Source organism: Xiphophorus couchianus, chromosome 22 (genome assembly GCF_001444195.1).
Source record: "Xiphophorus couchianus chromosome 22, X_couchianus-1.0, whole genome shotgun sequence".
Taxonomy (NCBI): Eukaryota; Metazoa; Chordata; class Actinopteri; order Cyprinodontiformes; family Poeciliidae; genus Xiphophorus; species Xiphophorus couchianus.
This window is the reverse complement of record NC_040249.1, coordinates 10,117,873-10,144,948: the sequence shown is the minus strand read 5'-3', so window position 1 is coordinate 10,144,948 and position 27,076 is coordinate 10,117,873. Positions and strand designations below refer to the sequence as shown.

The following is a 27,076-nucleotide window of genomic DNA, read 5'->3' as shown; positions in this document are numbered from 1 at the left end:
TATGAAAAATATTTTTCAATAAATATGAATAGGATTTAATTGAAATAGTGCCAAAAAAGATCTATCTATTTTTTATCTAGAAGAGTATAAATAATATATAAACATGTTATTTTTTTTTTAAAAGTAAAAAACAGATATATTACTAGTACTCCTTTCATATGTTTAACAGATAGGTGTCCCATTTTCTATCAAAAACAAACTTTTCAGTTCAATGAAAATTATCTTAAATCTAAACCTACAATCAGCATGAATAATTACAGATTTAATCCTATTCATAAAAGTTACTCCATGAAGCAACAGACCTGTATCTCTGGTAGTCATCATCATCCTTATCCAGGCTCACCAGCTGGTTGGGGCAGGCCTCGTTTCCCAGCAGGCTTAGGTACTCGAGCGATGGGGTCACATCAGCTAAGTGTTCCAGCAGGGCCTCGATATCAGTCAGGTGTCAAAGGGCAGATGTCAAGGACCTAGCGCTGTTAATTACATTAGCATTCATTACGCACACAACCCGTCCCAGGCCTGTCTACACTAAAACACGTCACTGTCAAATTTATTGAGGTGCTCAAAGAGGCTAGTCAGTGGCTTTGTGAGAGTGGGCAGACAGAGGTGCAATTTAAGGTGCAGGCTTTGGCATATAGCACTGACACAATTTGGCTCCTGCTCTGACTCTTTCTCTCAAATCTCTTTCATTTCCTAGGTGGCCGGGTGCACAACGGTGACAAAATGATGGATGCCCTGCGGTTCAAATACTCCATGCTTCTTGGAGCTAAGCTGTGGAAAAGTTTTGCGAAACATGGAAAAAAAACAAACAGCCCCTAAGCAGGCACATTCATCACTAATACATTCACTTGGAAAATTGAGCCCCAAAGTGTCAAAATACAACTGCACTAATGCGGCGCACTAGCTTTAAAATGGCACCGTGCCACGACAGGATGTACATAATTGGCCTATTAGCATGTGCCGACCACTTCACAACAGAACTGAGCACACAGTCCCAGATGCACAGTTCAAGGAGTCCCAGTTTTAATGTTGACTCTGGAAGTGTGCGTGTGTGTGTGAATTTGTGAGAGAGGGAACATCGTTACCCAGCAGGATCTGCATAACCAAAGGAAAACAGGACACATTGCCGAACCTGCTCTGAGGCTCAGAGAGGAAGTTCGCACTTCTCCGACTGATCATAAACAGCTTTGCAATATGTTTTACATCTATGCCTAAATTTACAGCGACGCCACATAGCTGTGGCTTTAATGTGTTTGCAGTGTCTGGCAACTAGAAAATATGCTAGTCAATGAAGTAAAATGTGAGTATCTGGAAATATATTAAAAACATGGTACTGTTAATTCAAGGGCGGATTATGGAAAAAAAAAAATATTTTCATGCTTTGTATTAAAAGAAAGGCAAAATATAAATAAAGCATGTCCTTTTATTTCTACTCTGAAAATAAGCGTGTGTTATTGTAACTGTTGAATCTGATTCCACTAGAGGTCCCTGTAGTTCAAAAACTAGTCATGTGTGTAGCTGTGTGACAGCCAAGTTCTTCTACACAGAGTGCTTCCTGCAAAGCCACATCATTACAAAGAGACACTTTCAGACAATAGGGAATTGTACTCACTTATGAAAGAGGGAAAAACAAACTGTTTGCTGTAATTTACGTCTGGAAATGCAATATAAATTATGGCCTGAGTTGATTCTTCTCAAAGGATATTTGGTTCTTATTGAGTGTCAGGGTGTGGAGCTTGGGTAACCTGGGCAACTGGAGGTCATTTCCAAGCAGATTGTTGTCGACGACCAACTCTTCCAGCTCAGTAAACATTTTGAGGCCTGCCAGCGACCTGTAATGATAAGGAAACAGTAAAGTGGTTATGGCTCCAAATCTGCTCCGCGGTTATTGTGCAGAAATAAATATTTCAGCCTCTCTCCTTTCAGGAGAGTGTGGGCCTGAGCCTGTCAGTGAAGTGAATGACAAGAATTTGTGGTACTGAGCTCCCCTGGCATGGCGAGGCATCCTTCAGTGGCTGGCAGGATGAGGGATGGGGGTCACTTGTGAGTAGCCAGGATTCAAAACAAAAGGCTTCAGAAATGCAGCGGGCAGGATGAATTTGTCAATGTCTTGTGCCTTGAGGCGCCCAGTTTCGCCTGACCCTAACCCTCCATTCCCAAGACAAATCACTCTGTCACAGTTCACCTTCACTCCCCAGACACAAATTTAACTTGTCATCCATCATTTTCACAGAGGAACTGGGATACACTCACAATCACAGATGCAGCAGAAGGGGAAACTTTTTTTTTCTGCCACTGCTTCATGATAGGGGGGTTTAGTGTTCAGATTACAACATCAAAGCTTTTTTTCTTTTAAAAGGAGGAAACATTTGGCCCTTCCGTTCATTTTTATGACACATTGCACAGAGGTGAGGGGTCATCCCAGCTTCTTTCCTTTCCACCTCTCTCACACATATACAAATTAACACAGGCATAAAATTGACAGAAGGTGGTGTTAAAAGTTATGTTAGAGCCCTGCAAAGTTCAAGTCATAGTAGCCACACAAAAGGCGATGTGTGTGCTGTCTAATCCTTCACTGTCAGAGTGCCATGTTAAAGCGTCCTGGGAGACTTCACTGACATTTAAATCTGACACACTGCAGACACTGAACTTCTCGAAACCTCTTACAGTTCGCAGTTCAAATGAGAACTGTTTTAAATTCAATCAGGTACTCTTAATCAATAGGTATTTTAGTAAATTAAATATTTTAAGCTAATTTTTTATATATAAAAATATGCACACAGTAAAATAAAAGAAGGATGACATCAAGTGTCATGAGAAAACATCCCAGTGAACAATGTCACATTCTGGCAGGAAAACTTCCGGATACGATGACTAAAAAAGCTGCAGCATGACGCAGTGCTCTTTCCTGGTTCTGTGTCAGTGTCGGAGGCTACATATCATCAGCTACATTTTGTTCAAAACAACCAAACTAACATGAATTAGTTTATTTATTTTTTGGGAGGGGGTGAGAGAATATGGGGGTTGGGATGTTGGAATTTCGTAGAATCCAATATGACTACTGCACATGCATATTTTCAAGCATGACTGGCAGTGTGCATGTCTTTTAATCAGTGGCACAGATAGTGCCAAAAAATATGTAATTGGTTGGGGTGAAATACATTATTACTACGTCATATTGATGAAAGTAGTTACCACCACAAACACTTTGCAAATTCCACTGTTTTCTGACTCATAACATTAATCTTGACAACTCTGGGGTGTGAAGTAATTTCTAGCTCTAAGTGATTGAAACACATTTTGAACACACTTAAACCACCCCAAAAATTAAATAACTCATAGATGGATAACTCATGAGACTGTTTTTTTTCCCTAAATCAACTGTGTAGTCTAACTATTCAAATTACTTAGACATTGGTTGAAAACTTTAAATAATCAACAAAGAAAATTACTGCAACAGCATTCAGTGTAGAAAATGGTCATTTATTCTTTATATTTTTGACTGGCTGGAGAGTCAGAGTGAGAAGACATCAACACACACACACATACACCCCGACAAGGAAAGTTGACAGCACCCTGCCAGTGTGCTGGCAAACCTGCCCGCTGACAACCTCTTATCAGGAATGGTAAATGCAGCAGCAAGATGGATGAACGGAGAGAAATGGCAGGTTTTTTTTTTCTTTTCGAATTTGGTTTGGGTGTGTCTTCAACCTTTGGCACTTCTCATTTATTAAGAGATAGGAAGCATGTCAAACTAGATAATTCTTACCTCGGAATCACACTAATAAGAAATATACTTCTTACATATATTTGTATATTAAATTGTGCTCTTTTTCCATTTGTGGATGAAGGAAAAATGTTGAAAAAGATTTTCTGTCTTAATTGTAAATATAGGGATCAATGAAACAAACATGAAGTCCTAAAACAACTAAAGCACATTAGGAAGAACTTGCTATTATGTTACAAGTATAATATTTATTAAAGAATAGTTGAGAGAAATCTCCTACTACCTTGGATAAACATTTAATTTTCTGTGAACAAAAGGCTGCAAACAAACTATAGCCATCTGTGTGGGTGCCTGCGTGTGTGTGTCTGATGGGCTGCAGTCCTGTGGGTTATGTTATTAGCTGCTCGGTTAAAGGGAGCCGCATGGCACGGGGGGGAGCCTTATTAATTGTTGTTTTCATGTCACCACCACTGCGTGCACTGGCTGATTTAATCAGTTAAATTCACAGCCAGGGGAGAGCCACTAGGTCCCATCCAGCATTAGCTACAGAGCTGGGATTGAACTTCTAATACTCTCCAGCTCTCTATGCTCCCCTCTGCAGACTTCCATAGCTGCTTTCATTACTTTTTATAAGCCTTGTTGTTTTAATGTGCAGCTTGGATAACTAACAAAGTTTAAGCACTGCAGTAAAAGCACTTTCCTTAATAAAAAAAAAGCTGAAAAAAAACCTGTGTTTTTTTTTTTTTTTTCTTTAAAAACACTAATGAGAATAACTGCCTGCAACTGATGTTTGGTAAAAGTTGGGAATCAAGAAAAAAAGAAGAGCCAAAAATGATCTTGTAATGATAAAATATACACGTCTCTTTGTTTATTTCTATTCTTCAAAAAGAGCAGCAATAACTGCATGATTTCTACAAAAACACCAATTTTCCTTTGTATTTTTAAGAAGGTGACTGTTAAAAGGTAAAATAAAATACTTTATGAGTAATAATTAATTCAAGTCAGAGTGGAGCAATTTGGTACATATTTAAAAAAATAAATATCTACCATATATGATCAAACACTCGGTCTCGATCATGAAGAGACCGACCAGCAGTAGCTTTCAAAGAAAGAAAGGCGCTTTAACGAGGTAAGGCAATGAATCCTGCACTTGTTAAGATAATTATGATCAGCCTCATTGTCAGAGCTAATACTTCACATGGGCTGTCTTTACGCTTTGACTACCACTTAGCCTGTGTAAGCCCGCCATTATACATCACACAACGCTGCCTGCATATCGGTGTACGTGCTTTGGAGCTTACATAAGTGGTGGGTGTATGTGCTGAAACCACCATTATCTACAAATATCCTGCCGACTGAGCCCCAAGAGGAGATAGATACATTTTTAGCAGGAGCAGAAACTCAGCAGAGGAAGTGGAGGATGTGAGAACCCAGACAAGGACATTTGAGAGGAGACGCTGACCCAGAGCGCAGCTTTCCCGGATCAATACACTAATACTGATGCAGACATAGTGATTGATAAACCACAGCTGACAACAGAGGGAAAAAAACTCTCGCTTGTTATTGGCTGGAATGTCAGTCACTTCTGCCAATGGTGTGCACCAGTGTCATGTTGGATATCGTCAGGCAACACATGAAAAATTAAGAACAGCAGTCTTGGCTACTTTACATGTGTTACACAGTCTTCCATCTGCTTCTGAAACTGTGGCTTGAGTGAAGTTGCTCTTGCTCAACCTATCATGCATTAATACAATGCTTTCTCTATTACTGTGGAACCACATCTGGGCTCCTGCACAGTACTCCGAAAACGTCCTTGAATTCACATCCAAATCTAAGGACTTTGAAAAGCTGGAGAGGCTTCAGAGCTGAAGTCCACAGTCCAGCAGCTGACGTCCTCTCAAATGGTTGTATAAGTGCAGAAAAAAAAGGAAATCTTACTTTAAGTTAGGCCAGCTGGATCTGCAGAGTTGCAGGAACTCTGACATCCTTTACAGAAGGAAACAGATAACTGTTTGAAGAATTGATCAATTCCAGGGCTATGATAACCTTCATGTGAGCATTACACACTTGTAAGAGTTCATTTCAGATTATTTGCGAGGATGTGGTACTGTAATAAATAGAGTACAGAAAGTGGATCTCGAATGACAACTGTGTGTGGACTGGCAGTGATAAACTTAACAAGGGTAAAAGGATAAGTTAGGGAAAGGAATGAAACAAGAGACACACTACACTAAAAAGTCAATACAGAACCATGTACTGCATTAGACAATACTTTAAACTTTTCCATATTTTGTCATGGCAAGAGTACAAAACAAAAATTTCATTGGACTTTTTTGTAAGAGGTGAACACAAAAGAATATGAAAATTGTGGCGTGCGTCTCTAAAACTACTTCGTTAGACTTAGAGCCACAAACAATTTGGAGCATGACTCTACGGGATATTTTGTCCATCCTTTGTAAAATAGCTCAAGCTCAATTAAACTGAACAGAAAACCATCTCTGAACATTGATTTTCAATTCTTGCTGTGGATTTGAAGTGGATTTAGGTCTGGGCTTTGACTGGGCCATTATAGCACATGCATACGGCTTTGATTTAAACCATCCACCCTAGCTCTGGCTGTACATTTAGATTATCTTGTTGGAAGGGAGACAATCTTTCATAGTCTCAGGCATTTAGCCCTGTATTTAGCTCAATCCATCTTCCCATTAACTCTAAAAAGTTGCCAGAACAAAAGCATCACCATGGCAGTATGCCGCCAGCACCATTTTAAGATGGGAACAGTGTGTTCAGGCTGAGGTGCAGACTTTTTTTTTTTTTACATCACAAAGCACTTTGCGTGTAGATCAAGAAGTTAAGTTGTAGAGTCATCTGACCAAAGCACTTTCTTAAATTCTCTTAATGTGTTCTCTTTATGGTTCATGAAACTGTTAGGTCTTCACAGAAAAGCTACATTTATACTGAGACTGAAATCATACAAAGGAGAACTCTAGAAACCATTGAGTGTCTTCTGATGGGAATTGATTTCATTGCATTTTATTAAAACGTATCACAGTAAATAACACCAAAAAATGTACACCATATTCTTTATATTGTTTTGTAAACCTTGTTAAATCCAATGGATCATTTTCCTGCCACTACACGATTTCTCACTACTTTGTGTTGCTTGTTCACAAAGTCCCAAAGTCCTATTTAAGTTGGGGATTGTGACAAGGTTTGAAGGACATGAGTATTTTTGCAAGGCATTGTATATGATGCTCCAAAGTAATTCAATATGAAATATTACTTTATGTTGACTATCTGTGAACTCCATTTACTTCAAATTGAGTTCAAACAAAAACATTTTTTTTCCTGCTTACAGTGGTGCTGAATGCGAATGGAACAAAATGAAATTAGAAACTCAATGGAGTTATATTTGTGTAGGATATATGGATATTAATTCACATGGCTTAGCAGGGCATGCAGTTCATCACTATAACCATCAAGAAACATGGAAAAAGAGGCAGGAACATCCAAAAATAACGCATCAAAACACCAGTGGAAATTGCTCCTAAAAAGTGACATTATCTGCAAAGAAAATTGATGCCCTGCAACCCCTCCAACATCCCTCCTACCACCTCCACACAGCTCTGATCGGGTCTGTTCCAGCACTCTCCCCTCCAGCTACAGTTCGAGGCCTTCGTTTGTTTCCATACGTGCATCTCTGATGGCGACGGCGAATTAGACTGTCATTAACTGTCTCCATCTCCCCCACAGCTCTTCTTCGTTTTTCACCCTTTTTTTTTTTGGCGCACACATGCAGACAGTCTCCGCTCAGTGCGGCACTCCCTCCCTCTACGCTGCCAGGCCTCAGGTGGCAGTCATTTAAAGATCACACATCCAGGACACACATAGTCTTCCATGAATACATGTCAATTCACACATGGAAAGGGGATTACATGTCTCCTCCCAGGCAGCTGCAAATTACTATTAATGGCAATGCAAATCATTAGAGTACATTTGGCGCCGGCAGCAAATCTCTTCTTTATGTGGCTTCACTCTAATCTGTTTTGAATATTACTCTATGCTCGCTCCTGATATGTGCTAAAGCATTACTAACTACAAAGCTGTCAATTGGCGATGTAACATCACATTTTACTTCACGGAGGGATTCGCTGCTTGATAAAAAAAAGGTAAATAAAAAAAATCTATTCTAGAGCGCACAAACAAGCCAAAGACGAAGGAACCTGTGAAATGTAATTAGCAAAGTTCTTTATAATGAAGAAGGTAAATATCACTCATTATTACTACAGAGGAACCTCGATAAATTGGAACATAATTGAAAATCAATTAGATGAAGACCTCAAATTTAGGAAGTGGAAATCATTGCTAAGGTTCATAACAGTGTTCAAGTATTTACTTCTACTAATTACTACTTAAAGCTCAAAGAAAAAAAAAAAAATTTAGTTAGAATATAATTTTTTCTTACCATTCAAATGTCCGAATGAAAAAGTTCTAAATCAATACTGGATGGATGGTCTTTTTGTTTTAATTAATGCATGAAAGTAGTGTTGCATGGAGGCGATCAGCCTATGTCATTAATGATGTTATAAAGCCTTGTACACCTTTGCTCCTGCACTTTTTCCTTCCACTCAACTCTTCATCAATGTGTTTGGAGGCAATGCTTTCTTTGCCCATTTTTAAAATATTTTTCTTTCTACTTGCCATCTTTAATATTAACATTTTCTGTACTTTAAACATTACTGTACTGAGTTGTATTAACTGTAAACCATAATAATCAAAATCAACACTTGAAATATATCTCTTTTCATATAATTAATCCATACATTATTTGAGTCTCACTTTTTGAATTGAAATACTGAAATAAGATGCACCAGTGTGATGGATAAAAGGTCAATTTAAAACCTCAACACTGTGGAGTGTCAGATATAAATGTAAAACTAGCTGTTGTGAATGATAATAGGACAGCGAATTCTGCCGTGTTTGAGTAATAGACTACCCCTGTGGATATTCCTGCTGAGTGTGTGAGGTTAATATTCTCTCTCTCAATGTCATTAGTGCTGGCAGAGGGGCTAAGAGCACTGTGAATGAGACAGGGGCTGATCCTATCAACTCAGACACACCGCCTCTTCCTGCAAGCACACAAAAATCAAAGCCACTGTACAGAGGTCAACGTTCCCGAAATCGGCCTGCCCTCCTGCTTCCCCTTGCACCTCAAATCCCTGTCTGATTAATGACCCTGGACCAACCCTAGCCAGGGGATAAGGACTTGACAGACATTCCTGTCAGCTCCAACCTCATAAGCCTTGCTTGACCCCAGTTTGTCCTGGGATGAAGTCTAAGCTCTAGCAGTGACCCAACGCAAGAAACTGAAAGATTACATCAGAAAGGCAGACGTCTATTTTAAAGTTTCTGAAGACTGATCTTGCTGCGCGTCAGAGCATTAACACCTGCCTCCCATGTTTAGGACATCAACAACTGTACATTGTAATATACATCCTGGTGGCAAAATACATCATCTTACTCTAAGATTTCCCCTCCCCTCACCGGAAGAGGACTCCTCTCACAGTACAGCCATGTGTCTTGTGAAATGTTTGTATTGAAAGATTAGTTGTCTATCCACATGACAAATACCCTCCTCTTTCAGTGAATGGGAGCTGAAAATCAATTCGCTGATGGCATCTCAGTCAGTGAGCACATCAATGCGGCACAAACAAGCAAGGGTTCACGCATCTTTAAGCGTGCATATGAAGCCCTAAAGTTATCTATCAGGGTCAGTCAGCCAAAGCATATTGCAATAGAGGACACTTCACATAGTGCTGACTTATTTATGGTAAACAATATACACAGATATGGAGTACAGTACATAAAAACTGCTAGGGAAATAAGCTAATATAAAATATTTGCAAATAAACTAAGGGAAAAAAGTGTTAAATAATAGATGCTGCGATCTGTGAGGAAGAAACCCTCAGTGCCCTGTCTCCCCATACACTCTGTCATTACAGTGTTCAGGCTCAGTGCCTGTCAACATTTCCCTGAGAGGGGGAGCCAACCCGCATTACGTTAGAGTGAGTTCAACTGTCAACTGCCAGCCATTTGTATGCCTCAGCATCCACCTAATAGCAAATAATCACTACCCCGCGCTCTCTTCATGGCAAATGATCGATGTTGTCTTGATGTCTGATGGATGACCCTGCCACAGTGATGTCCAGGCATGCATTAAAAACCACCTCTATGAAAGGCCTGTCAGTCTGATGAAGCGGCGCGCTTGTGCTCGGGCGCGTGTGCGCACTCACTGACGCTGAGGAATGCATGCACACGGACGGGGGAGAACACGAACAAAGCGAAAGAGGGCCATTATTCAATTCCAAGCTAAAGACTAAAGTTAATTTCTTTATATTAGGGAAAAATTTGGTAATGTGACAGGACCTGTGGTGTGATTGCTAGGCGGCATTAGCAGAGGTAGACTACTCAGGGACCACCTGGGATGATTTTCTTCCTCTAAGCCTCTCTAGAACATACAAACAGCTCCCTATTACCCCTCAGTGTTCAGATTAAAATGCACAACACCACAATCTTTGATCTCCCACTTGCTGACACAAATCCTTTCAAGCCTCAACATTTTCCTGCAAAGGTAATTAGTGCTAATTAAAAAGTTTCGAAAGCAGTCTATGGCTGATGTCAATGCTGCTGCTGTTGCTCAGGCTCGCCCTCCATCAGATTACCCATCTACCCCCTCCCCGGGCCCTGCGGAAGAATGTGTCAGTTGTGTTCCTGCCTTCTTTCTGCATCGAATCTCATAACTAGACAACACCAGTCTGCCTGGAACATTTGTAGAAGCAGGATGAAATCTGGGAGCCCAGCAAGGGGTCTAAGTGGTGATTCTTTCCCGCTGACAAACCTGTGCTCTTCAGGGGAACGTGTAATGACACTTGTAACAAATATGATTCCCACAAATTGAACAGGTGTAGTCTTTAATTGGGATATCCTAGCTTTGGGGAGCTTGTAAACACAGAGTAATTACCCTGATAAGGAATTCAGTTTGTTGAAAATATCATTGTAGTGAAACATATCATTTAGCAAATGTGGCTATTTGCATAATAACAAGCATAAAGAGCCAGAACATTAATGTGTCTTAATATATAAACAGATCTGTAATTAAAGATCTTCCTTTGCAGGGAGATAATAAGAATAATTTTTGATAAAGACACAATTTAAGCAGTCAAAAAGTGCTATCACTCATTCAGTGGTCTGTCTTACCGCTTTCATCAAGCCATTATTGTAATATAATTAGCTGCCTTTCCAGCATATTATTAAGTGGCTCGCTGAGTGTCAGGTACACCAGCATCTCAGACATGGCATACGCGTGCACACACCCACACACACTCACTCACACACGAAGCTATGTCTTTTCACTGACTTTCAAAAAGATAATTACATAATCTCAGCATGGAGAGCAAGCAGAAAAGTGATAATTAGACAAGCATTCCTGCCAATTTACATATCATGCTTTGTGTTTTCTGCATATGTTACTGAACTTGCTGCACTCCCATCTACAACCAAATACGATGATACTGTACTAGTAGAGATGCACCGAGATTCTTGCTGATGATTACAATGGAACAATTTTACACTGATGTTCTATAGCAACAGCTTACGTTTCAGAATGGCTTACTAAGGCACAAAAACGACTAAATTAGTGCTTAATTCATGGTTTTATAAAGTATTGTGGTCAAGTATCAGCAAGGTGAACAATAAAACAGCCACCAGGTCCAGATTCTTCTGATGACTTTTATTTGTTACTTTTGACTCTGTCAACCATCCTGAGCTTCTAAGAACTCACTGTTTTTATAGCCAATTGGCAACACACCTGCACTTGAGTGGACCAAGCCACAATTAAACAGGTAAAAAAAAAAAATCTAAACACAGAAACAAGAATAAAATTATTAATCTAATTTACAAACTCATCTACATAATGAAATGGTCTGCAAAATAAACCATGTAGTACAAGATAACTCAAAAAGTTACTTCAAAGAAAAGCAAACAAAGCAATACTCAAAAGAAAACCCTCTAATTGGTAGAACCCAGCGATGTAATCAATGACATCATCCAGCCATTTAAGCAGGAAATACTGGGCCGGCCCCTTCCATACTCCTGCCCTGCTGCAGATCTACAATTTACAAACAACGGACAGTAAAAAGGAAAACAAATACCATGAATATACTTTGAAACAAAATAAACAAGTTCAACCAATAGTCCAGAAGTAGTAGCTTAAACCTAAACATATAAATAGATGGAAACTGCAACATAATGCTCACACAAACAAACCCGGGATAGTAAGTGAAGCAAAGTTGCAAACTAACATTTAAATTTAAGCATTATAACCAACTATAGAAAGTACGTGAATCAGAAATAAGAGTAAGGGACAAGTGGTGAACAGAAACTGAACCACTTTGCCACATAGCTAAGGAAAGAACAATGTTATCAGTTACCTGTTTCCAGTATCAGTGGGTGAATAAAAGGCTTAAGAAACTTCTAGATACTAACTATTTTCTACAATAGCATGTTGGCTATTTATTCTGGCAGCTACAATAAAAAAAAATATGTCAGCAGCTAACAGGAACCAACTCAACAATGTACAGCAAAGTTACCCTGTTTTATACTTGTGGAGAGTCTTATTATGTTTGTCACTGAGCATGATGGATTAGGACATAGTCAGAGTAGTCAGACTCAGTACTGTCTGGTTCCTACTTTCCCTACAGGAATTAGAGACGTGGACTGCTGTAATTAAATCTAACTATGCTAATCCAGCTAAATGCTAGAATATCATGCTAAAGAAAGTTTATAATATCTCAAATTATTATTTTGTATACGTCTTGAAAAATTAGGCAAAACCCTTTTTAAGTGCATAGCTGTGTAATGCAGTCTGGCTTCTCACACTAGGTTATAAAATAGTTAATAGTGATCATTCAGAGAGAAGCTCTTTAGGGCTAGATTGTAACACAATAAATAAAGGGATGATAAGACATAACAGCAACTTGGAGCTTTTTCCTCCAAAATTAAAGTTGAACATAACCTGTGAATTAATTTAAATGCATCTTATAAAAAAAAGTAGTGTCTTACGTGTTCAAGGATTCAGAAACCGAAAAGGTGAGCGTACCTTAAGTGAGTAAATTTGAACAGTTCCATTTTCAATTTATCTACAAGGTAGAAAAAAACATATTTTTTTGTCATTTATAGAAATTGTAATTGTTCAAAATGAGCAGTAGCTGATCAGAGCCTCACAAAATAGGTATGTCAATAAAATTAGAGTAATATTAATATGGACTCAGTAAAACAGTAGCAAGATACTGCCAAAACTAATCAAGAGAGCCGGATTTAGTGCATTTAAAGTCAGAGGGTGGTCTTAACCAATATGTTGCGTGGTGCTATAAAAATCTAAAATCTGTTCTGCTTCTAACAAATCTATTATTAGGCTTGCTGACTGACGTGGAGGTGTGCTTTGTGTTTACCTTGTGTTTACACACAGAAGAAGGAAAACAAGAAAGTTATTGATTTGACCTTTAGAATACTTCCTCCTTTCTTCATTGTTGTTTTTGTCCCATCTTACACAACGGAAGGACATAATGGGCCATGTCACTGCAGAAGTCAATTTGAAATCAAATGGCATCATTTTAATTTAAATGTTACATTCTTGGTGACATCTCTGTCGATGCATAATTGGCACTGAGTCCTGGTTAGGATGTACATATTTATCATTCTGTGTGAGACACTCAAAGACTTCGACAGATATGCTACTTTGATGGGATGACAGTCAAATGAAGAAAAAAATAGAACTGCAAATCAACTGTCACGCTGTCAGTAAAGGTTTTTGTCACAAACTAGCGCATAAATATGCAGGATTAGAAATAGCAAACAAGCTGTAGGCCAGATTCACTGTCCTTGCTCTAGAAGTATGTAAATAGGCAAATTTAATCCAAGTGGAATAACATTAAAGACATGCATCGGAGAAATATAAGTAAATTATAGATGCTTATTGCGAGAGCACCTTTTACATTTAGAAAAACATTCTCAGCTTAGACAACATTTTATTGTATTTAAGTGATGGACACGGTTTGTGCAAATGTGTTTACTGAGTTTAAAGTACTATACATGTATTCAATTTGTGCTAAGTGGGACTTTTCTTCTGTTCAGTATTATTCAACTTATTTTTTTTTCTCTGACCATGACCAGAAAATATAATTTCTGGTTAATGAGCATAAACTAACAAGGTAATCTTTCAAAGAGGGTTCTTTATGTCCACTCATGAATGGGAATACATAGAGCTACTAATGATGTAACGGTACAGAATGTATCTCTTTTTTAATGTCAATTTTTTCTTAAGAGAAACAAACAAATTTGCCAATATATTATGTTTTAGGTAATTGTCTGTTGCTGGAGTATAACACTTGCATAAAGTATAAGTTCAGTCTAGTCCAACCTTCATCTGATCAGATTATATTTTACAAATAACTAAGAAAAAAAACACCTACATTTCATTCAAAACTACACCTATAATCATTGTGAATGTCCAGTAATTAGTACTAAACACTCATATTAGAGTTAGATAGCAGTAAGCCGGTATCATACCTTGATCAGTGACTCTCAAACTTTATTAAAGGTACCACCTCTATAAATTCCAGGTTATCCAAGTGTCGTACTCTTGAATGATCTTATAGAAAATGATTAGACAGGATTTTGAGCTTTTTTTGGCAGAAATGGAAAACAGCAAAAGTTTATATAAGGTTATTTTTTTGACAAATTCTAATGAATCAAAGATCAGAGTCCATGGACATATGTTGTTTTTTGCAGTTTGAGTTTATTGGCTCTAGATTAAATCTAGTGAGGGCAAAATTAAAAACAGAGGATCTTGATTGATCTTGGACATTTTAAAAATCCATGTATAATTTAGATGGTTACTTGCTTATATGGGTTTACCTTTAATACACTGTGACCTAGCCATCGAATTATGCGAAAAGATGATTTAGAGACACTACTTTGTGATGCCATTGTAGCAGGATCTTACCTGGTCATATAAAAACTGATTGTAATGGACCTCTTAGGAGAGAAAAAGAAATAAATCCCCCCCCCTTCCTCACAGTGTCTCCCCTCCCTTCCTTTCTCCTTGTCTTACTCGTGGCCCATTACCTTTACAGAGTGAGGCTCATTAAAGAAGGCAAGTTGAGTCAAATCTTTCTGTAATTCAGTGGAGGTGAATTGCTGTCAACATCATTAACCGTCATTTCTCCAACTCACTTCAGTACTTATGAAGTGTTCTTTCTTGTGTAATGATCCAAATCTCCACCGCGAACCAGTCTTCTTCAAAGGCTCTTGAGGACATACCACCCATGCCGACGCCTGACATGCTAGAGGGCAAGATTAAATGTGGCTCCATCCTTACGCTCCTCTTTGTGGTTAAACAGATCCAGCACTACACCCCAACACTTCAGATAGCAGGTATAGTTTCTCAGAACAAAGAGTAAAAGACAGATTAGTAGGCTGCAAGAATTCACCAAAAGATGGACTTTTAGTGCAGACATGATTGAGTCCTATTTTTTGTTTTTGTGAATACTCTGTCATTAAAAGCTGATCAGCCATTTTGTTTGTTAGAAATCACAAGAGGCAGTTTGTATGATTTTTTAAAACCCAGAGCTACCATAAATTTCTTGCTAATGATTCAACAAGGTTTCAGATATGCTGTGTAGAAAAGTAGGTGCATATAGACTGCACAATCTTGATGATGAGATATTTACATACATACACTTATATTTATGAATATATATCTGTATATCTATAGATGAACCTATGAGACCTAACTTAGCATTAGCAGGCCTCTGAAGAACATTCACATGCAGAGGAGTTAGTAACTATCATCAGGTAGTTTCTTATTCTGACGTTCAGTTTGAAGTTTAGCAAATGGTTTTTACTACTTCTTCAGCAGACACCTGAATGCATCGGGTTACTGTCAAGCCATGTGCCGAGTTGCTACTTATGTTATCAATCCATCAAAAAGTATATAAAGTGGCCTCTGAGTGTGTGTTTACGTATCTGAATCCTGTCAAGAATTATTTTCTTCTGTTTTGAATCTGTTTACATTTACCTCATGAGGCCATGGTTCGGCTAGCTCCATGGCTAATTACACTGAGAGCAGCAACTGCTTGTCATGCTAGATGTCCTCCTAGTTCTGTCTTAAGGGAAGCCTTCTTTGTGCCAATGCCATTGTGTGTACCCCAGTGCTCCGTATCATGCTCTGCTATGGCCTCCAAGCCTTGTGTTGGGCAAAGCCTCTTTTGTGCACCCACCATTGTGTGGCCCGGTGCTGAACCCCCTGCTAGGTAGAAACACAGACAAAGTGCAGCAGGGGAATGCTTCTCAGAGCCCTAAGACCTACAGTAAATCTTCAAACAATTTAGACAAACAAAACAGGCTGCCGCGCTGCAGTGGGAGTAGCTGAGGAAAAGCAGATGAATAAGCAACATCAATTACTGGGGCTTTGACCTGCAAGCCCCCACACCATGGCACACATTTCACACCAAATCGCCCCAGATTGAAGCTGACACTGCTGGAGTGGAAACACTGACCCCTCACAAAGCTAGTGCATCAAACTTAAGAGCAAAGAAAAGCAGGGGGCATTGACAACCTACATAGACCAAGGCCAACATGGAAGGGAGACAAGAAGGAGGGGTATGAATTTAAAACAAAAACTCCCACATAATAGGTCCTAGTTTGTTTCAAAGTGAGACAAAATGGCTCAATTTGAGACTTAGACCGTCGAATTGGCCCAGCTGAGGTACAAGAGGAACATGCAAGGGGACAACCGCATCAGGACACAAATAAGGAGCCTATGAGAAGAACAAAGCTGATGTCCAACAGGCTTACCAGTAACCCTAAGCAAAACTGGACCTTCTTTAAAGCTTGTTTGGCCTCCCAACTTTACCCCCCAAATGTGCCGCTTCCCCTAAAGTCTTTTCATTCTGACACAAAGCCTTAGTCTACTTTGTAGGCTTGGACAAAAGGAAAATAAACACATGGGTCACAATTGTTCAACGCACAGTACACCACTTTGATAAAAAAGATGCTTTAAGAGACAGTGTGATTTTTTTTTTTTTTTAAAAAAAGGGGGGGGGGGGGGGCGCAAAAAAGTGTTCAATTTCCTTGGAAAAAGGTTCCATTTTCAGCAGTATTTAGATTTGAAAAAAGCAAGAAAGCAGTGTCCTCAAACATGAGAAAAGATCAGGCAATTCTAACAATTTGTCAATACAGTGTTAATTAATCTAATTACAAACCACTCTAAAAACACGATCCAAACTGACAACATGACATGCAGTCTAACAGCAGCATACCAGCACACTGACACATTCAGGCACATAATGCTGTGCATAGAAACGGTCTTAAGAATTTCCCAATTAGCCAGAAAAAGAAAAGAGGAACATGTCTTAGGCTCATGGAAGTGGCATAAAACTTCATAATAGGACATGCAAGAAAAACAGAGTGCTCCTTTTTACAGCTGCATGGAAAACTAAGGCAAAAACAACAACAACAAAAAAACAGAAGGAAAAAGGTACTACAAAATAGAAAGGTTCTGTAAGGTCTCTGTTTCAAAGTGGAATTGCTGGAAATGGTAGTGACTTGAATAATGTGATACATGCAGTGTAGCAATAAAAAACACAGGGGAAACAGATGCAACAATTATAAGAAAGCCTGAAAAGTGCACTATATAATATTTATAATCAAAGTGAATGTGGGAACAATAAACTAAATGAGCTGAAACCAGTTAAGAGCTTGTAAAATGTAAATTGCATTATTTCACAACTGAACACACAGTATAAAATACCTTGCAGTGCATATTTATAATCATGTAAGTTTATAAACCACATTTTCAAAAATATACATAATTCTTTTCAGTGCATAGTAAAGAGGGAAATAAATTCGATCTTGCTTTCAGAACAGCCTGAGTGTCACATTAGTTAAAGGTTAAAATGTGCATTGCTTTCCCTCTACTATTTATATCCTGTTAAGTTATTAACAAATTTAATGAAAGCCTAAAACTAATTTTGCCTTTAACCATGCCACATTGACAGATCAAAATGACAACTATCCAGAGCAAATGAGATTCAATCCAAACACAAAAAAGGTATTTAATAGGGTTCCTACAAATGACCCTTTTTAAAATTCCACACTTTTCTAAACCAATTTCTACTCTTTTCTGTTGTTTCTTAAAACGTTTTGAAACTTTGAGTTAAAATCGTAGCGTTTATAATATTAATTTCATGAAATAACACTTCCAGGATTAAAGGACTAATGTTGCTGACAAAATGACAAATGACGCTGCTGCTTGTGTTCTCACTAAAACCAGGAAGATGGACCACACACTACTTTGAAATACTGTCGTAAGTTTATAAACTACTGAATTGCTTAGCATCAAAATACAATAAAGATCTGCTGTTGTTGTATCAACCTTCCAGACCACTCAGGTCTTCCAATTCTGGTCTGCTCTGTATCCCCAGAACTAGTACCAAGCATGGAAAAGCAGAAGTCAGCGTCTACGCACCACAAATCTGCAACAAACTTGCAAAAAACTGAAAAACAGCTGAAACACTTAGGTCTTTTAAATCTAGACTAAAATTCCATCTGTTTAGAGTTGCTTTTGACCATAACAAATGAAAAATTGACCAACATATTTTACATGTATTGATGATCCTGTTGATGGCGCTCGTCAAAATGTAATGTTTGTCCTTGGTGTCTCAATTGTTGACTGAATGTTGAATGTTGTTTTTATGACTTTTTATTTGCGTACTTTTATGATGTACGGCACTTTGAACTGCCTTGTTGCTGAAATGTCCTTTACAAATAAACTTTATTGACTGGTAGTAAAGGGCTGTTTCATTAAATCCTTTCCTTTCAGTCCAAAGACTTGTCAACTTTGGACTGAAAGGACTGAATACTTAAATGCTAAAGAAGTTCTTTTACAAGAACACATATCAAAAGTACTGTGGTGTAGTTTTCTTTAACATACTTTGGACTTGTCTTGCTGAAGAGTGCAGAGAAAGCACAAATTAATGCTGAAGCACTGAAGTGAATAGAACAAGTTACAATAAAACTTGTGGCCAGCTGACACATCTTGGAGTCTCAACCACCTAATAGAGACAACTGATGATGATTGCTTCAAAACTACTGATTTGTATTTGTTATAAAGCCAATTTAAAGCATTAAAAGAACTTTTTGATTGGTAATCTCATTGTTTCATTGCAAACACTGAGCCCTACAATCTATGGGCAGTTTTCTGTTCAAATACGCTAGATGGCCATTCCAAGCTGTTTGGTGTGAGTTTGCTTGCTCCCTTGTCTGAAATATAAGCTCTAACCATCACAGTCTTTTCACCACACTATCAAACTTCAGCAACCATAAGATCTTTTGGACATGTCCATATTGCTTGTACGTTTTTTAATAAGAAAATAGAAAACTCCACACTAACTGTTTAATAGTCAAAATCACATTCTACAACTAGAAATATACAATACATTGTGCAAGGACACAGCAGTGAGATCAGGACTTTAAGAACCACACTTCAAACTCATAGCTTTGATCTTGAAGTCCTTAGAAGCCAAAAAACTGAAATTACCTATTTAACAACTTCACAATCATCTACAGGTTCTTATTTTTTAACTTAAAAACCAAAATGATCAGATATTTTTGGACAAAAACTAAAGATGCAATGTAGCAGCTCAATGAAGGAAGCATGTAAAAGAAACCTATTTTTTTAATTAAAATTTTTATTCTTTAGGAGACTAAATATGACAACATTAACCTTATTCCATACACAATTTCATTCTTTTCCATACCTACCTGAAAATAATAAAACAAATTATGTACATTCCAATCCTAATTTCACCATCTGAAAGCTCATTCCTATCTGCGAATGTGAAGGGTATGCTGGAGCATCCCATCATGTCCATCTGACCTCCAATCCCAAATTCAAATACAATTACAATGGAGGCTGTACCAGTCAAGTCAGCTGTCTTTGCAAATGGAAATGTGACTCGTTTTATCTGGTTGACACACATTATAACAGAGGATTTCAGAAAGAGTAAGATGGAAGCTTTCAGGTCAATTTTGGTGTCAGTGCTGTCATTTTGTCATGAATTATATATGTTTGAAGAACACTTTACTTCAAGGGGTAAAAGAGATCACGAACATGGACTGTTTAACCTAACCAGCATATGAGAACATTGGAGAAAGGAGTAAAATGAGGCATTATACTCATTTTCTCTTAGCTGTTTAGTTCAGCAAGAAAAAAACACACACATACTCTGAAAAAAAAAAAAACGTAAAGCAAAATGTCTGTTAATAGGTTTTAAAAAAACATACATCTCAAAACATTTGAAGAGTACTAAAGTTGCTTTATCTCAAATATTTAATAGATTAATTGCACAAGTTGATATATTTCAAGTGTTCATTTTATTGGACATCTTTTTAATGCAGATTTATGACTAGTGAGAACCCAAATAAGTTACAACTCATCACAGATCATATTTTCGTTTTAAGCAGCTACTCTAAATTCAAAAAACAAATTTCTGAGTTCTCAATAACACAAATACAAAAGTTATTTTCTTAATTCCTTGCCTCTGAATGTAAATGCCCCTGTACTCAGTTCAAGATATAAAATACTAACCTTGAGACACAGAATGACAGAGGGAATTATGGGTAATTGTGGTGTCAGAAAAGAAGACAGCTGCATGACAAGATTCTGTGTCATTTAGACAATCAGAAACTTAAGAGGCAGTGTGACACATTTCTCTCCCTCCATTCGTCAGAGCTCCTGACTTGACTGGTGATAATTTCCAGGAGAGAGAAAAAAGGAGACGTGAGTGAAAGGAGAGCACAAATGAAAATGGAAGTTGTGGAAAGAGAGGTGTGATTTTTCCTTTTCCATATGCAGCACAGGGCAAGTGCCAGCCAATGTGCTGCATTCATTGTCGGAATCAAGACGAAATATCCCCTTTATATGTCAACCTGCCACATAGATAAGAGGTGCCTGAACCTCTGTATGAGATTAATACTTCCCAGCTAGAAATGACACTGGCTGGTAAGGGGGACTTTTGATCGCTGTGTGAAGCCACTTTAACAACAGACCTACCCCTGAAGACATGCTTTCTGCTCAGGTCAGGTGGGTGCATGGGCATGCAACAATTCTAAAAAAAAATGCTTTAAAAGGCTTTTTCCAACCACAAATGCTGAATAACAACACTCAAGCCTAGCTGTCTTTTTTTTTTTTTTTACACATTCATGGCCACGGAGAATCAGAGATAAATAAAAAAGGATGTACTGCCTGTCATCATAATGAATTTAATAAAAGCAACATTGTCTGCTTTGTCACATTTCAAAAGTGGTGATGTGTAATTACTGTTATCTGTAGAAATAGCCTTCATTTACATCAGTGAAGGCTTTTCCAATCTTAGCACTGCAAGGACAATAAAGATATTTCTAATGTGAATATTCCATGACAAAAGGACAAAAAACTGCATTCAAATAGCAGAAAGTTCAAATGACAATGTATGTTACATTGCAATATACATTGTTAGACATTAAGATTTTTATTTTTTATTTTTTTAAATCCAAGGCAGGACAAGAAAACTAAGCATTAAAAAATGACTATTTTAACTAAATATTTTCTTTGCAAGTTATGTTTTTCAAAGAACAAAACGAGATCTTGGGATTAAAATCAATACAACTGAGGCAAAAACATGGCAATAACCATGACATAGATCCATAACATCCCATCCATCCATGAGTTGACATGAACATAAAAAACTATTACAACAGCGAATGTAAACTTATATAAAACGCTGTGAACCAGTCAAATAAAGCAGAAACATTTCTGTTTCATTAAGTGTAGCCAAAGTGTATTTTTAAAACATACTATTTTCCATTGTTTTTTAAATCAGACTTCAAGTGGTAAATCTCATTTTACTACATAAGCAACATTGCTTACGTATATTGCATGATAAGCATTTTGTCTAAGACATTATGTACAGCTGGTGCATTATTCGAAGAAAAAAAATATGTAAAGATCACTTGACTCATTCTTAATGATCACCTCTTAAGATTTTGAAATGTATTCTTAAAAACTGTTTGGATGGATTTAGTGTTAGAACCAGTTTCTGAATGAAACATTACAGACTACTGTGGAGAGAAGACTGGCTGAGCTCTAAGGACAAAGAAAAAGACAGAAAGTCCTTCTGTCTTCACTCCATGTTTCATTCCCTCCTTTCCTACATTCTGCAGTTGTGTGTCCTGACCTTGCAGCTTCCATGGCCCATCCATCTTGGGCTGCTTAGCCATTTCGCTGGCTTCATACTGCGCAGATTAACACAATTCATCACCACAATCATCCTCCATTCATCACCCTTTCCAATGAATGTTTTGACATCCAGTTAATTTTCTGCTGATGATTTATCAAATTATAATTACCATGCTCTGAAGGGCTCATTTATTATGTTGATACATGATAATGATGCCAAAGTGGATTGAATTTTAAGTAAGTTCTCCCTGCGATTATAACATATGTGTTATTGCGACTAATGCTGTGCTGTTTAGTTCTTTACGGCCTGGAATTTCCACAGACAGCCTTAATGTTATAAAAATCAATGCAAAAACGAGGGGAAAAAGTAGACAAAGTGGGAATGGTAATTCAATTTTTTCACAGAATAAATTGTTTGGCTGGGGAGCAGTAGCCATGAAAAAGTTCAATTAGATTCAGAGCTCCCATCTTAAATGCTCAGTAATTAAAGAGTTCACTAATTCAATCAGGGGCAGGGCTCAGGCAGAGGGAGTTAGGCTGTTTCTTAATAGGTTATAGGTTATTCCTCACATACTGCCCACATAAGCACTTCATTAGCCTTCTGCTTTACAATTCACTCAGCTTTTCAGTCTCATTATTATCCAGGTTTATTAAAATCCAATGGTTACCTATCTGTCCTGGTTATTGAGGAGATGCCCAGTAATGCACTGGGCTCCTGCTGAGGGCAAATACACCAACTAGAGCATAAGAGCACTTAAAGAGGCATAGTTATGGATATTTATATTGTGCATTCTGCTTATCTATATTAGAAAACTGGTCCCAGTGTAACTAGAATAGTGTGACCTTGGCAAAGCTCAACCACATATCCATTTGCCCTCAGTAGCAGCCCTTCTTCAAATGATAAATGATTATTATTTTTTTGGCAGAGTAGTGGACTTAGAAGAGCAAATTGGATTCTACTTGGTCAGATTCTTTCCCCCCGTTAACTCCTTTTTTTCCCACCCTTTTCCACAGACAGTGGCATTTGATCCTTTGACCCATGCTTAGACTCCAAGTTAAATCACTGACCAACGAATGGAGGTGGTTTGTCTGGAGCCGCAGTGCATTCTAGGGCACTGGCAACCAGCTCAGGGAGATGAGGGCCTAGGAGGTGTTAAAGGTTATTGAATGCTGGAGAATTCTCCTGGCAGCGCAAGCATTGTTTACAGCTATCTATTTTTTTGACTCTTTGCCCTTGGGCTGTGGCCCATAAACAGAGCTGCTATCCCCGACATCCCAGCAAGTGGAAAGTGCAGAGCATAATTGTGAGTCCCCCTTGGATGTCCCAAAAGTGAAAGATGTGTCTGGTAAGTGAGAGAGGTCAAACACGAGCATGGATATTTATTACATGCACTGCAACCAGATGGAGGAGGCCCATCCATCAAGGAGAGCTGTCACGCTGGTCACAAACGTTTCCCATAAAGACACCCCGCCAACGCCGCCGCCCCCTCACTGCCTCCTGCTTTTGCTCAGTCAAAGCAGGAGGTCCATCTGCATTGGAGGGAAATAAGAGGAGAGAGTGAAAAAGTGTGAGGAGACTTTGTGTGCAACCTGTACAACTTTTAAGGGACAGCTTAGGAATTTCTAAAGGGGGTTCTGCTAAGACTTTTAAGCTGTTAATATCTTACCTAGTGCAAATAAGTCTCTTGCTGTCTATCCAGATTAGCATGTCCTGGAGCTAAAAGCTGAAAACTATGTTATGATGAACAAAGACCAAAGCAGACATCTACCTTTTCTGCAGAATGTAAAGCTTTTAAAATATGGAATTCTAACTAAATATTTCCAAATTTGTTATGGAAGTATGCACATATCTTTTTTATTGCAAAGGACTGTTTGGAGAGTATTTTCAATGACTGTAACTGAATGATTATAATTTGTTTGATTGCCATTTCCAGTTCTTCCCATGATGTTCTAGGTCACAACGACTGATAAAAACAATATAACAATCTGATTTATTTCTAAATTAGGTTGTAAATTAATCGCTGTCAGCGATTACAGCCTAAACTAACATTACCAGACTAAGTTTACAGTTAAGAGCTAGGACTTGCTATTTTATTCCCCATTCACGTGACTTTTTCTAAAAGATTAGTCACAGTAAGACCCTATCAAATTCAATTGGCAGTGTGGTAGATCAAATGCAATTCCTATTACCATCTACAGATAAAAATATCATTTAAAGTTATTGTCCAATGTATCTTTTAAGAAGCAAATAATCTGGATATATGCTAAATGAATTTGCCATGAGTACTATCCCTTTAAAACTAGCACAGTTTGACCCAAGTTTGAGAGCATCTCCAAACCTCTACCTGCTATTGGTTTCCTTAGTCTTCTTTCTCTGACATAGCTTTTATTTGTCGGGAAGTTCTTTTTTGAACAACAGTGGCTGATGATGTAGAAAGTGAAAGAAGAGCAGAATAATAAGGCATGTAGAACAGTAGTATTGGAAGAAACTTGAGGAGTAAGAGAGAGGGGGGAATACAAGGGCGTTTCTGACACTTGCTCTCTTCGTCATCAGGCTCTCATAGGGCCGTAGGTGACAATGAAAAGAGTTCACAATACAGCCACAGCAGAAACTCATTCTGGCCCTCATCCATCATGCTCAGCCCGCTAGCCGTTCCACTGACCTAATCTGTGATGCCTCGCTGCCCGCATCCCTTTCCTTTAAGGCAGGCTTCATTACTGTAAGAGAGAACAGGAGATAGAGGCCAGGGGCCAAGGGCCTGGGGAAAAGAGCTGCGGTAGTCAGATACACACAGAGACTTAAGGTACATTTAACACAGAGACAGCCACCTGTCACAATCATCTATTTCTGACAGCAAATGACTGCAGGAGACATTCCCGCTGAAGATGGAGCCTTTTGGAGAAAACAATACAAATATAGTGGATTAACCACGCGGAACCGTTGATCCATTAAGTCTGATTACAGTGGAACAACAATATCGCTGTCATGGAAATGTCCATCTCGCAATCTCAGAGCCTTCTTTCCATCAATCAATCAACGGATTAGACAGCTTGTTACTGTCACAAACAATTTCCAAGTCGATGAGTGACAGAGTTTGAGTCACATTTGCCCATCTTAAGGAGGAGCTTACTGGGATAATAATTTCCATTACCCACTGTGATTTTATAAAATAATATCTGTATTTTTTGTTCATCATCTTTCTACAGTGTGCTTTGATTACAGTTCTGAGTTACTGATTATGGCTTCAACAAAAGGGGATTCAACTGAGGTAATTTGCCCAGTTGACCCAGCACCAGCTAACATGAAGCCTTAACCCCTTAACTCCTGCTCTGGGTTTGTGGCCACACAGCTTTATTAGCTTTGTCTTCTCTCTCTAACTGGTCCCCAGACTCTGCTACCCGCTGCCTAATGGAGCCTGCCTCGGCAGTGAGGGACAAATTCAATCAGACCTTCGCTAAACATCTTCAAATAACATTGGCTCAACTCTCTGAGAAAGTGAACACTGAAATCAAATAAACAATCGCTGCTTAGCCAACAGCAGACATGGGGGGAAAAAAAACTTCTGATGAACTGATGCTGCTGCTTCCTTCTTTTCTTCTCATCTCACACAACCAGACATCAAAGACATCAATTTCCTGCTCAACTAAAAATATACATTATTAATAATAGTAAAATATTTTGCATACGTTAAATTACAATATTCATGTTTTGTTTTTCTATTGCAACAAACCCAAATCAGGAGGGCCTGTGTGAGATTTGAAAATGAACTACTGAATGTGTTTGTCTTGAAAAGCCAGAGGCGAAATAAAAACCTAATCAACAACTGCTGACGCTAATTTTAGCCAATCCCAATCTGTCTATGTAAGAGTATTAAAAACTGCTAGAAAACAATCAACCCACTTTTTCTTACTGTGACTTAAACACTGTAGCATGCAAAATTTGAATACTGCAAAAACTGGACTTCAACACATTGAGTGCAGCAGTTTTAATACTTCATGTATAATCCACAGGTACCCCACTACTATATATACCAGTGTATATGTGACTGTACTCACCAAAAAATGATAAAAATAACGACTAGGCTGTGCAGTGGAACGGTTAGTAGAACTGTTGCTTTGGAGCAAGAAGGTCATGTGTTCGAATCCAATCACGGATTTTAGTTATTCTTCCTGTGAATATGTGGGTTCTCTCCGGGTATTCTGGCTTCCTTCCACAGTCCAAAAAACATGATGGTTATGTTAATTGGTCTCTCTCAACTCAGGTGTTTGAAACTAAAAGTGAAACATGAGGAATCATTTAGTGCGAAAAAAGTTTTCTCATAATTATTTGACTTCCACATGCACTCAAATGGCATTCAGTAGAGCCATGGATATTAATAATAATAATAATAATAATAATAATAATAATAATAATAACTAATAATGAAACAGCTGAATTGCACTGAATTCACTGATGCACATAAACTTTTAAAAATATGAAAATCTCTGAGCAACACAAAAACATCAGCGATATGACATGACCTGATGTTCCACAAAATCATCTTCATTCTCTTAAATTTAAATCCACCAACCACATTTTCTTCAGGACACCTGCAGGCATTCCAATATAGGAAACAGTGTGACAGCAGTTCAAAGAACAATTAACGGCATCCAATACATTTCTCTCCAGTCTTCCTGCTATAATCTGACATTACTTATTTGTATTAAGAGATGAGGCAACTGCATCTGATTTATGAGGGAACAGACAGAGTAAAACAGGGTTTTCTTCCAATGTAAAACAAAGACAAAATGCAAGACAGTGGCTTATACCCCCCCAAAATAAAAAAAATAAAAAAGCAACTTTGCTGTTTTGTGTTCAGATTTCCTGGTATTGAATGAATTTGAAATGCTTCTTCACTAATGCAACAAAAAAGGAAAGGAATCCAGAGGTTTATGCTATGTATGCTTCACTGTTGTACAAATTGACCACAGACAAGTACAAAATATTCAAGAATTTTGAATTGAATTTTGTT

The 27,076-nt window shown here is 38.1% G+C and overlaps 1 protein-coding gene across 5 annotated transcripts in view; it reads right to left on the bottom strand.

Annotated features, from left to right (window-relative positions):
- Positions 1-27,076, bottom strand: part of lrmda (leucine rich melanocyte differentiation associated) — a 235,907-nt gene that overhangs the window by 82,615 nt on the left and 126,216 nt on the right. For all 5 annotated transcript variants that reach the window (XR_003594218.1, XM_028007720.1, XM_028007724.1 and 2 more), the window contains 2 exons: positions 1,706-1,832; positions 303-442 (listed from right to left, as the gene is read on the bottom strand). Coding sequence is in view for 4 of the 5 variants with exons in the window: in XM_028007720.1 (XP_027863521.1) it covers positions 303-442; positions 1,706-1,832 (267 nt within the window). In the remaining variant the exon portion in view is untranslated. The remainder of the gene's footprint in view (positions 1-302; positions 443-1,705; positions 1,833-27,076) is intronic.